Below are 13,619 nucleotides of genomic sequence, written 5' to 3' on the forward strand. Positions count from 1 at the left end.
ATGGCTCATGAAGAAGGAACTGTACCACACCGAGGCCTTTCACCAGCTCCCAGGTCATCCACACTGAAGTGAAACCAATCACCGTTGGGACACAGGTGATGTTTCCCGCTTTAAAGCATCTCCAACGACCTCCGAATCCGTGCTGCTCGGTTTTACGAGGAGGATTCAAACCCTCTGCATCCGTCGTCCGGCGGTAATAAATTAATGTCGCTCTTAATTTCCGATCTTTGATTGTCTGCCGAGACGTGCTGAAGAAGGCCGCATCAGAAAACTGCCCGTCGTCATGCCGTTGCCCGTGGCAACCCAACAGCCTGCAGCAGAGACGGCCTGTGCGAGAAGGGTGTTCGGCGTTTCTTATGATGCGGGAGATCGCTGGATAAACGGCGCTAATACCCACGGAGGAGTGTCGCGTAACGGTCGCTAATCAGCCTAATAGTCCATAAATCCAGAGAAAATCGTCTTATTTCGAGCAAAAATATCTTTGCCAATCGAGTAAGGAAAATAATCTTAAAATTTTCTTGAAACAATCCTTTTTACGTTCCTAAGAACAGATTTTAGTTTTTTTTTTTTTTTTTTTTTAATTTAACCTTTATTTAACCAGGTAGTAGCCCATTGAGATCAAGGATCTCTTTAACAAGGGTGACCCGGCCAGGAAGGCAGCAGCGCACGTCAAAACAAATAAAATCACAAGGTTAAAAGACAGAATACAAAACAATAACGGAGGAACAAAGTAGCAATAAAATGATAAAACCACGTCTTATAAAGTGCATGTAGATGCAAGTAGATGTGGTGTAGTGTTGTGGGCAGGGCCGGACTGGGAAACTTTTTCAGGCCAGGAGTCAGTCATGTAACAGGCCACCTTGGCCCTGCCTGCCTGCCTGCCCGCCCGCCCGCCCGCCCGCCCGCCCGCCCGCCCACACACACACACACACACACACACACACACACACACACACACACACACACACACACACACACACACACACACACACACACAATTATGTTTTTGGCTGATTTAAAACAAAATGCACTCCAATATAAGAATAATAGCCACTAAGACACTCACCCTAATGTCACATGGACATTTTCAAGCCAAGACTCAACTGTGGAGGTGTTGACCCACCAAATATTTTGAAGCAAAATATGAAATACACTGTCATTACAATGTAAAAAACAGGTTTATTATTAACACTTAACACTATAAACTACTATCTTAACACTATAAACACAGGTCAATACAGTATATTCCTGTTTTCAGTTTTCAAACATACTGAAAATCAAATAAAATAATATATATAAAATATAAAATAAAAAATAATATATATTTAGTGAGATTGAAACATCTTTACAGACAACAACAACTTCTTTCTACATGCAAATTATATAGTCAAGATAAAGTACTGTAAATATATGACCTAGCCCCCTATAGTGACCCACTTATTGAAAAGCAACTGAATAGTAAGATGGATGGACTGTACGGATCATTGGAAAAAATCTTGAAAAGTGAGCTCAAAAAGTGCGTCAAAGAAATCCAAGATAATATTGACTTCGAAATCGGGGCGCTAAAATCCCGTTTAGATCTGCTTGAGCAAAAACTTCAATCAAGCAATCCTAGCCCTCCTAACACATTTGCCCAGATGGGCATGGCTTTCATTTGCTTTATGTTCCTTTTTCTTTTTTTTGGTGTCTTGTAAGCCCACTCGAGCTGGGCACATCATGTGCATGACACGTAAATAAAAAGTTAAATCAATCAAAAATCAAAAAAATATAGGTCTGGAACTCACAGTTTGTAAATGCTGCATTAGAGGGTCAGCATGCGGCGCATCAAAGCACTGGATTCTGCCACCTTATCAATAATGCCATCGCTGTCAAGTCCCATGAGTATTTCCTTCTCTGTTGACATCAACAGAAATGCTTCTAGGCGGTCCTGGCTCATGGAGGTCCGAAGTCTGTTCTTCACAAATTTCAGTGTGGAGAAGGTCCTTTCACAGGCCACCTGTGTTACAGACAAGGTCAGCAAGAACTTGTATCCTAGACCAATGACATGGTAGGCATCTGTGAGCAAGTTAAAATGAGACAGGATGTGGTAGCAGCATATGGGACAGTTCTTACAAAAGGAGCAGTGACTGTTCTCCAACTCCAGGCCCTGCTCAGGATCCTCAGTGTGTACACCGTCTTCGGATAGTTCAGTGACTGTCCTGACTTTATAGCCAGATAAACATGCCATCTTCAGTGTCTGCCACTGATTAGCAAGGCTAGTCAGTTCTGCCTGCAAAGTTGGAATTGTGGCACGCTCATCAAATTTGGCCAGGCATTTGCTAAGCTCTCCCAGAGCTGTTTTTGGGAGGCCTTTATCCCTGATTTCAGGAAAGTTTCTTGGGTCCATGCAGGCAAAGTCTGAGCAGAGCACTGCACTAGCTGCATAACGGCAGTGGATGCTGTCTGTGATGGTGTCGAGGATTACATTATGCACTTTGATGCTGTAGTTCCTCTCAACATCCAAAACAGGTTCATCTTGTGCCTGTTCACCTGGCATGGTTTTCTTTTTACGTGTGCGTTTGTCTGGGAGGGTAGTCTGGACTTCAACATCATAGTCATCTTGCTCCTGGAGAGTGCTGTTTGCCCACTGCACAAACACATCTGCTGCTTCCCTGACACCATCGAAGTCCCTGGAACACTTTCTCAGGCTGTCTTCTGTTCCCGTTATCAAGCGCTGGGCAGTAAGTATATCCATGCCACTGGTCTGAAGATATTTGGAGACAGGGGATGTTGCTTCAAATATCCTGAGAAATATCTGTGCTGTGAGTATGGTTTCATATCTCACAAGTGACTCAACATATCCTTTGGCCTTGACCCGTACAGTAGGCTTCATCGTGTCATCTTCTTCAATCGTTTTCATTGTGATCACCAGGTCAGTGAAAAGTGCATGTTCAGGCTTTCCAAATGAGCCAAAAACTTTGCTCAAGGCTTGATCTTTTGCCAACCACCGAGTTTCACCTATTGGAGCAAGCCGCCTGTTTCTTCTGTCTTCACTGACTTTCTCCCACAGGTGCATGCGTTTGTATGACTCCCGGATGAAAACTGCTACATCATTTAATAATGAGAACAGTGATGCACTTTCCACAACAACTCCTGTAGTGTCTGTCAACACAAGGTTAAGCACGTGTGCATAACACCATATGTGGACTTGCTTGGGAGACTCCCCAGTAAGCAATGCAGAAAATCCCCTGTACTGCCCTTGCATGTTAGCAGCTCCATCAGTTGAGTTACCAACACAGTTTTTTATTTCAATGCCAACTTTATCGAGGGTTTTTCTCAGTGTCTCTACAAAGTATGCCCCAGTCGATGCCTCACAATCAATGACAGCTAGTAGCCTCTCATGGATAACATCAGTGACGTATCTCACGACTATAGCACACTGGTCTTTGGATGTAAGGTCTTGGGTTGTATCCAGTTGGACTGAAAACATCTTTGCCTCCCTTACCTCATCAGCAATAGTGTGCTGGATTAGATGACTGACAGTATCAATGACTTTGTTGACTGTTTGCTTTGAGAGCAGAGTTACAAGGGACCCCCTTCCTTTACCCCCTCCAGTCTCATGTGCCATCTTGCTCTGCTTAATGCAGTCATTGACATGCTCTTTTAAGCAAACATCATATCTGCTCAGCAGCAATACCATCTCTAAAAAATTTCCATGGTCCAAGGTCATGTTTTCCAGGCTGTAAGCAGCTTCATGTTTATCCCCTCTGTAGCTGAGGCCACGCTTCCCAAGCACTTTCACTATATTGACCACCCGTTCCATGACTTGCCTTTTTTTCCTCACTTGCTCGCGGTGTACTGACATCTGCTTCTCACTCACTAGGCTACAGATGTCAGCCTTGTTAGCTCTCAGGAAATACACCTCTGCACTCTCTCTGTGCAACTTGCTTTTTTCATGTTCCTCAATTCGTTGGTGGACATGCTTCCATGCCTGCATGCCTCCTTTCACAAAAGGGTTATCAGAAGGCCTAGCAAACATAAGACACACTGAACAATACAATGAATGAGAAGCCTCACAGTAAGTTAGCCATTTTCTATGTATCCCATCCTTAGTGTAAAACACTTTGGGAATGGCTTTCTTGGGATTTTGTTGTGGGTGGTACCGGAAAAATAAATCAAAATCTCCAGAGTGAGGGCGAGCAAAATAATTAAATGGTCTCTCTGAGTCTGAATGTCTGTCTGTGTCCTCCATTGGCCTTTCCCTAGCACTGCTCCCTGGACTTGAACTTGTTGGCTTGTCAGTATACTCAGCATCTTCTGGGACTGTAAGAACAACCAGCATAATCTTTATATTATTACCATTAACAAATTTTATCAATACCATTTAATAAAAGCATAATATTGTCAAATATGTTTTTTGTTCAAATGTTTCATAGCCTGTTCAATGTTAAACTACTGACACATGCAATGGTAGATGTCTGTGGCACTGAGCTACTACTGGGCTCAACGTCTGAAGTACCAGAACTGGTAATATCTCCAACTTTTCATAGGAAATATAGAAATATATTTTAATATTTAGTTTGAAATGGCCAGTCGCAAATTTGACAAGAATGTGCATGGAAGAAAGCATAACAAATGACTCCTCAACTAGCAAAACCAACTAGGGCCAAACCTAACAATTAATCTAAAAGGTTGGAATATACAGTAACTTTACTGCTGTATTTGTGGTGGTACTACTTTAATAGAAGAGAATAAAGGTTTTATATAATAAGCAGTGTCAAGGTTAGAGCTAATCATAAATAGCCATGACATGTAGAATATCAACTGCCTCAGTGGCACATCATCATACTAATGAACCCCAACCTACAGTAAATCCAAGGTTTCATGTTGGTGCTGGGATACATAACAGCAAGTCAGCAACAGACAGAAAAATTCAACACAATCGCTTAATAGAATAACGATGTAATTAGTGTTGCCACCCGTCCCGTAAAATACAGAATTGTCCTTTATTTGAGAAAAAAATGTTGCGTCCCGTATTGAACTAATACAGGACGCGATTTGTCCTGTATTTTCATAAATTTTTACACCATATTCTAGTTGAATTATTGAAATAAATTAACTTTTACACCATATTCTAGTTGAATTATTGAAATAAATTAACTTTTACACTATATTCTAGTTGAATTATTGAAATAAATTAACATTTACACCATATTCTAGTTGAATTATTGAAATAAATTAACTTTTACACCATATTCTAGTTGAATTATTGAAATAAATTAACTTTTACACCATATTCTAGTTGAATTATGAAATAAATTAACTTTTACACCATATTCTAGTTGAATTATTGAAATAAGTTAACTTTTACACCATATTCTAGTTGAATTATTGAAATAAATGAACTTTTACACCATATTCTAGTTGAATTATTGAAATAAGTTAACTTTTACACCATATTCTAGTTGAATTATTGAAATAAGTTAACTTTTACACCATATTCTAGTTGAATTATTGAAATAAATTAACTTTGACACCATATTCTAGTTGAATTATTGAAATAAATGAACTTTTACACCATATTCTAGTTGAATTATTGAAATAAATTAACTTTGACACCATATTCTAGTTGAATTATTGAAATAAATTAACTTTGACACCATATTCTAGTTGAATTATTGAAATAAATTAACTTTTACACCATATTCTAGTTGAATTATCGAAATAAATTAACTTTTACACCATATTCTAGTTGAATTATTGAAATAAATTAACTTTTACACCATATTCTAGTTGAATTATTGAAATAAATTAACTTTGACACCATATTCTAGTTGAATTATTGAAATAAATTAACTTTGACACCATATTCTAGTTGAATTATTGAAATAAATTAACTTTTACACCATATTCTAGTTGAATTATCGAAATAAATTAACTTTTACACCATATTCTAGTTGAATTATTGAAATAAATTAACTTTTACACCATATTCTAGTTGAATTATTGAAATAAATTAACTTTTACACCATATTCTAGTTGAATTATTGAAATAAATTAACTTTTACACCATATTCTAGTTGAATTATTGAAATAAATTAACTTTTACACCATATTCTAGTTGAATTATTGAAATAAATTAACTTTTACACCATATTCTTCACCTGTAGTTATATTATACATCTGGGCTGATGTTACATACGTAGCATAGGAGGATATTTCAGTTGCTATATGGTTGTCTGTCTCTACAGTCATGAAAGTTCAATGCTATTAAAGCACTTTAAACTTTAAATCAAAGCATTTTGTTTTTCATATAAAATAAACACATTTTTATGCAGTTTAGAAGTTTTAGGGCTTTTTTTTTGGCTCCTGCGCTGCTGAAATCAGGGCATCCCTTATTTTTATTTCTGAAAGGTGGCAACCCCAGATGTAATGCCAATAAAGCTACTATTACAAATGAGGGCCATTTATGTCAAAAGGCTGTGTCTGGTGGTGTTCATATGTCTGCAACTTTTGCATGTTGTTGCTCTACTGTAGAAATGCTTCTGTACCTTCTGCCAATTGCTCTGCACTGGCTTCTCCTGGACTGGTGTCATCACCATCACCACCTTTGAACAGCAAACATGTGCTTACAGTGTTCGTTCATGTTCATACACTATAGTTCATACAGGAAGATAATGTAGCCTATGTCTCCCTTGATTTGGCCTTGTATTCATATACATAATAATGGAATGATTATAGGCTATCCCATTTGTTGCACAAATAAATAATTTCAAAATCAGTAAATATTAATTATAATAAAGTGTCTTGTAAATCAGTAATTTTAAAATCTCTATCCTTATTTCAATTCAAGGCCAGGGGTTATAGGCTACATATTTTCACTGTGTAGCCTGAAAATGTACTGCAACTTACTTGCAGACGCATGTTTGCTGGGGGGGGGCCTGAATAAATCAAATAATTTTTGGCATTTGGCCGCGTCATCCCCCAACGCCTTTTTTTTTTTTTCTCTCTCCCTCTCAGCTCCGCCTTTTCTCTTTTTTTTACCCGGCTGGGTGTCCATTATGTGGCTCTGCTTTGTGTCCTCTACTGGTCCCGTCGCTTAACTTTCACCACTCTTTTCTTTGTGTAGGCTATGTGTGATTTTTTTTGTTTTGGTTTTTTGCACAATAGTTGTCCTTATCTCTTTGATTCACTGTGACCGGAAAAAGTTGGATAAACCATTCAGGAAAAGATCGCTAACTAGCGGTCGCGGGGGGTACTGCACCACGGAGAAATGGAGTGACGGCGCGCTCTGTTTGGTGGTACGGCTGATTTATGGTTCCGCGTTACACCAACGCAGACACTACGCCGTAGGTACGCCGTTCCCTACGGCGTAGTGTTACGTCGTTTTAACACAGAACCATAATTCAGGCTATACGGACTGTTGTGGCGGGTGTTAATCGAAACAAACCAATCATCTTGCCCTCCTCACAGGTTACTGGCCTGAGTGGCCTCTGATTGGCCTGGCCTGACTCACTAACTTAGAAAAAAAGTCAGAGAGCCGGCGCTGCGGCGCACCAGCAGCTGTTAAAAAAAAAAAAAGAGAGAGAGACGCAGGCGGCAGGCCAGCAGGCCAGTCCTAGACCGGCGCATCGGGAATACTCCCGGTTCTCCCTATGGCCAGTCCGGGCCTGGTTGTGGGAGGGATGACGAGGGAATATAACTCCCTTCTACCGCCAGAGGGCGAGGGGTTCGGGGAGCCCGGTGAGGGCGAGAGGTTCGGGGAGCCCGGTGAGGGCGAGGCGACGGGTCGCTGGCCAACGGGGCAGAACCACGTACCTGCACCTGAGATCCACTCAGCATGAGATAGTAGAACTTGCTGAGCATGCTCTGCTGCAGCTGCTCCCAGGAGAGGTTCCTGTCCTCACGCATGAGGAAAGGAGGCCCGAACCTGAGGGGACACAGGAGGAAATCAATCAAATAAGACATGTAGTAGTTATCGTTCATTCATGTATGACACACCCTTCAATTCTACCCAGGATTGGGGGGATAGGAGGAGTGAGGACTTTCTGGAGCCGGGTTCACTCTGGACAGATTCCAGTTCACTCCGAATAGATTCCGGTTCACTCCGGTCAGATTCCTGGCCCGGATTCACCTCAGATAGATTCCGGTTCACTCCAGATAGAGTCCGGTACACTCCGGTCAGATTCCTGGCCCGGATTCACCTCAGATAGATTCCGGTTCACTCTAGATAGATTCCGGTTCACTCCAGATAGATTCCGGTTCACTCCGGACAGATTCCGGTTCACTCCGGACAGATTCCGGTTCACTCCGGTCAGACCCCGGTTCACTCCGGTCAGATTCCAGTTCACTCCAGACAGATTCCTGGCCCGGATTCACTCCAGATAGATTCCGTTTTCACTCCGAACAGATTTTGGTTCACTCCGGACAGATTCCGGTTCACTCCGGTCAGATTCCGGTTCGCTCCGGTCAGATTCCGGTTCGCTCCGGTCAGATTCCGGTTCGCTCCGGTCAGATTCCGGTTCGCTCCGGACAGATTTCAGTTCACTCCGGAAAGATTCTGGTTCACTCCAGACAGATTTCAGTTCACTCCGGTCAGATTCCAGTTCACTCCGGACAGATTCCAGTTCACTCCGGATAGATTCCGGCTCACTCCATTCAAGATTCAAAGTCTGGGTTCACTCTGGACAGATTCCAGTTCACTCCTGACAGATTCCGGTTCACTCCAGACAGATTTCAGTTCACTCCGGAAAGATTCTGGTTCACTCCGGACAGATTCCAGTTCACTCCGGAAAGATTCTGGTTCACTCCGGACAGATTCCAGTTGACTCCGGTCAGATTCTGGTTCACTCCGGACAGATTCCAGTTGACTCCAGTCAGATTCCGGTTCACTCCTGACAGATTCCGGTTCACTCCTGACAGATTCCGGTTCACTCCTGACAGATTCCGGTTCACTCCTGACAGATTCCGGTTCACTCCGGACAAATTCCGGTTCACTCCGGAAAGATTCCGGTTCACTCCGGAAAGATTCCGGTTCACTCCGGACAGATTCCAGTTCACTCCGGACAGATTCCGGTTCACTCCGGAAAGATTCCAGTTCACTCCGGACAGATTCCGGTTCACTCCGGAAAGATTCCGGTTCACTCCGGACAGATTCCGGTTCACTCCAGACATATTCCAGTTCACTCTGGAAAGATTCCGGTTCACTCCGGACAGATTCCAGTTCACACCGGAAAGATTCCGGTTCACTCCGGACAGATTCCAGTTCACACCGGAAAGATTCCGGTTCACTCCGGACAGATTCCAGTTCACTCCGGAAAGATTCCGGTTCACTCCAGACTAGGGGTGGGACGATACGGGTATGTCCCAATTCGATACTTTGGCGATATGTGGCCCAGGATATCGATAATATCACGATATTTTCGATATTCGATATATCGATATATCGATATATCGGTAAGAGCGATATATCACGATATATGGGACTGAAAAAGAAAAAATACCTATAAAAAGGAAAACGTCTGTAGTTATGCATTTATTCAATGCCAAAACTTCATACAAGAAAGTGCATTTGTATATTTCCTCACTGTCTCATAGGCTTGTAAATGTAAACACTACAGCTGAACAAATTAAAGTGCATGAACATTAATAACATGTTTTATATAAACCAGGACAGTGCACTGCTTTGTTTCTAATACTGAAAAGTCAGTAAGCAACTTAATTTTGCACAGTACCTCACTGCCTCCTAGGGCTGGGTATCTATTAAAATGTCAAGAATTGATCCGATTCTTAAGACTCAGAATCGATTATCACCATTTGATTCGATTTGATCCGATATTGATGTGGATTAGTGTTATTAAAAAAAATGTTTGCGCTGTTGCCTGAATTATATGACTGTAAAATAACTAGTGAAATAATAATTTCACAAATAATTATTGTGAAATAACTAAGAAATAACTCAAATAGGCTTTTCAATATCCCTTCTTTTCCAATATCCTTTTAGCCTGTCTAATTTATTCTGTCACCACACACACATATTGCCATGAAGCATCAGGCATTTTTCACTCATGTCATGACAAACTGTATCCGATAACAGAAGAAACCAAATAAGCTATAATAAATATAAATAATATGAACTTCATTGAACTACAGTAATATAACATTTTGAAATTTAAGCTGAAATATCCAAAGCACTGAACACTGGTTTTGCACGGGTGGGCGTGTGTCTGCGTGTGTCCGTGTGTAAAGGCTGATTTATGGTTCCGCGTTACACCAACGCAGATTTACGCCGTAAGGTATGCAGCGACACGCACCGTACTGTACGCGTCGCCGCGTACCCTACGGCGTAGGCTCTGCGTTGGTGTAACGCGGAACCATAAATCAAGCTTAACGTGTCTGATGATTCAATGATCTGCAAGTTTTTCCAGCACACGGTTGACTGGACACGGAAGGATACGAGCGAGGATCACTTACAGAGTGAAAAGCATAAACGTCATAACACAAAAAGACTGACGGTCATTTACTTTAACGGCGTCTGTAATAGGTGGAATAATTTTGTATTACAGTACGCGCCGCTCTCCTCACGTGGAGCGTGAGCGGGGTCCGTTTCTTAACGCAGCTGGCTGTCTGTGTGAGCGGACATTAACGCATAAGGCAGCATAAACACAGGCTCAAACAGCAAGTAACTTCCAGCATTAACAGTCCTGCTCAGCCCGCTGTGTACGAAGTAAACCGGTCGTTCTGTATTTTCTGAGCTGGTTTCTCAGGCGGCCGGTTGTTTTGCTCACGAGGGCAGCGGGGGCGGGCGGGGCAGAGCTTGAACAATAGTGCGGTGACAACCGCGTAAACCATTATGTGTGTTGTAATAAAATATCAATATTAGCCGACAGTATATCGATTATTTATTGAAACAGAGAGCACAACAATATATTGAAATATCGATTTTTTTCCCACCCCTACTCCAGACATATCCCAGTTCACTCCGGAAAGATTCCGGTTCACTCCAGTCAGATTCCGGTTCACTCCGAATAGATTCCAGTTCCCTCCAAATAGATTCCGGTTCACTCCGGTCAGATTCCGGTTCACTCCGAATAGATTCCGGTTCCCTCCAAATAGATTCCGGTTCACTCCGAATAGATTCCGGTTCCCTCCAAATAGATTCCGGTTCACTCCGGTCAGATTCCGGTTTACTCCGGACAGATTCCAGGTCCGGGTTCACTCCGGTCAGATTCAGATTCTCCAGTTTACTCCGGACAAATCCTCCTTCTATCACAACGATGAACAATCTTGCTCAGACTCGCTCATCCAGTGGATCCAGAATCCCTCATCAGCCTAACGAATGTTTCTGGACTGGGGGGAGGACTCCAGAGTTCCTGGAGAAGCTCACGCATCTAAACTCTAAACGAAGTGGGTCTCATTAGGTGGAACAGAGAATCTTGATGATGTCTTGGAAATAATGTAACTGATAATGTGACTGATGCCTGACTCAGTTTGCCAAAGAGCATTGTGGCAACCCACAGCACTACTGGGAAAACGTTTGATGAAATTTTTTGAGATAAAACAAAAGTGGATTTGTTCAGTAAGAACACGGCATATATGTACGGCACAAAAAACCCCAAGAGCTTACCAGCGTTAGAAAAATAAAATTAAATAAACACATTGTACCAGTGGTGAAGCGTGGTAGAGGAAGCATCCTGATTTGGGCTGCCTCGAGGTCCAGACCACTTACAATCAAAATTAATTCCTAAGTTTACCATAGTATCCTGCAAGACCCAGTGAAAGTGTCAGAGAAGTTTGGTGGTGCAGGAGCACACTGATGTAAATCCAGATAAAAGATCAATTTAGGTTCAATCTGAGATACTTTTGGCACTTCTGACTCGATTGCAACCATGCTCAGTGATGCGTGTGCCACAGGAGTCCCACAGTTCACAGAATTAACAAAACTTTGATCTTGGAATGTGTTTTATGACCCAGACGCTGCCCAAGATTCATTAGCAAGTTTTGAAAATTGATACGGACGGTGTGAGGGCCGGGCGTTGTCCAAAGGCCCAATCAATGTCCGGTGGATAGGAGGCAGAGTCACAGAAAACTGAAGGTAGGGACCAAACATCCTTTGCTTTCCAGGAACACACCTCAGAATGGCTTCAGAAAAGGAAAAATCCAGCTAGAGCTCAGACATCAACCCCATCGCAATAGCAGACATCTATAGTTAAAGCAGCTCTGTACGGTACGGAAACTCTGTTACAACAAGCGCACGGCAGCTTTATTGTTTTTTGCTCCCAGGATATTTTCTTTGGTTAAGCTACAGACTCATATTTACTTATGTTGACAACAGATGAGGTTTCAAATGTCAGATCGTGACATTATCCAGCTTAAATACAGTAATTTGTGGACAAAATGTCTCTAGATGCCAAACAATTACAGTGTGAATGCTGGTCTGGTCTGTGCCGGGTGTTTTCAAGGACGTAGACCGTTCTCGGTTAGATCAAGACGCCCATTGTGGCAGTAAGAGAAACGTGTTTATTACATTTTCTATTCCAATTGGAGACCCTGCTTTCATGATCAGTTATTGAGCTGCTCTGCTTAAACTCAAAACTCGTAATAAGAGTAAAATGACGGGAATGAACAGAAACTGGTAAGAAAGGCCAGAATATCTAAAACCCTCAAAGCTTTGGTTTCCATCGATTTTACATGTTCAATAATGTGTTTCATGTTGTTTCTGTGAGATGTTTATCCAGAAACCCGATAAAACAGTTTACATGTGCATGAGACACATTTCTGGTTGCGGAGTAACATAATGATGCCGTCTGTGATTGTCATGGCAACCAGTAGGACCGAATCTTTACTTTAAAGAACGTTTTTTTTAAAACATTACTCAACACGCTCAGATTTCAGAAGTCAGTTTTAAGTTTAGGCTTGATGGGAGCTTCAGATGCAAAGATGTAAAACTATGACTTTAATTAAAATGATGCTCAAAAGACCAAAAAAAACACTGTGGGCAATCCTTAGTTCCATCCAAGAGTTAAAAGCTTTTAGATTCAGATTCAGCAGCTGATGGGGATTTTAGGCCATTCGCTTCTGCACGGCTCTCTTCAGGTTCCAACACAACATCTCAGTTGGGTGGATGTCCAGGTTTTGATTAACCCGTTCTAGTAACTTGATCATTTTATTTTTCAGCCATTAGGATGTAGATTCGTCTTTGGGGCATCAAATCATCGTTCTGTTCAGGGCTCAAGATTTCCAGGTCCTGTGACTACGAAACAACCCCGAACATTCACGCCTCAACCACCGAGCTTCAGAGATGTTGTTTTAAGTCATTAAGGCATTAAGACTTTGGTCTCGTCTATCCAGAGACATTGTCCCCGGAAGCATTGTGGTTTGTTGAGGTGTAATTTTTTTCCACCTTTAGTTGTGCTTTTTTTCTTAGACAGAAGATGCGTCCCCCTGGTCCCTCAGGGACTCGTAGGGTTCTGGGGTTTATCACCTTTTCCGGACTGATGTCCTGCAACAATTCCTCTCTGTTGCTACTGCTCATGTCTTTCCCTCGAAGCATTTGGCTAACACAGACTTAGAGATCTGCATATCTGCTGGTGATCAGTTCAACAATCACTCATGATTAGCAGATTATCTCCCTAAATCCT

At 41.9% G+C, this 13,619-nt stretch overlaps 1 protein-coding gene across 1 annotated transcript in view; it reads right to left on the reverse strand.

Moving 5' to 3' along the window:
- The window catches only part of usp43a (ubiquitin specific peptidase 43a), a 305,451-nt gene that overhangs the window by 144,270 nt on the left and 147,562 nt on the right, over positions 1 to 13,619 (reverse strand). Inside the window, exon 9 of the mRNA XM_061733346.1 lies at positions 7,798 to 7,909. Coding sequence (XP_061589330.1) covers positions 7,798 to 7,909 — 112 coding nt within the window. The remainder of the gene's footprint in view (positions 1 to 7,797; positions 7,910 to 13,619) is intronic.

The sequence above is a fragment of the Cololabis saira genome, chromosome 1, assembly GCF_033807715.1.
Source record: "Cololabis saira isolate AMF1-May2022 chromosome 1, fColSai1.1, whole genome shotgun sequence".
Lineage (NCBI taxonomy): Eukaryota > Metazoa > Chordata > Actinopteri > Beloniformes > Belonidae > Cololabis > Cololabis saira.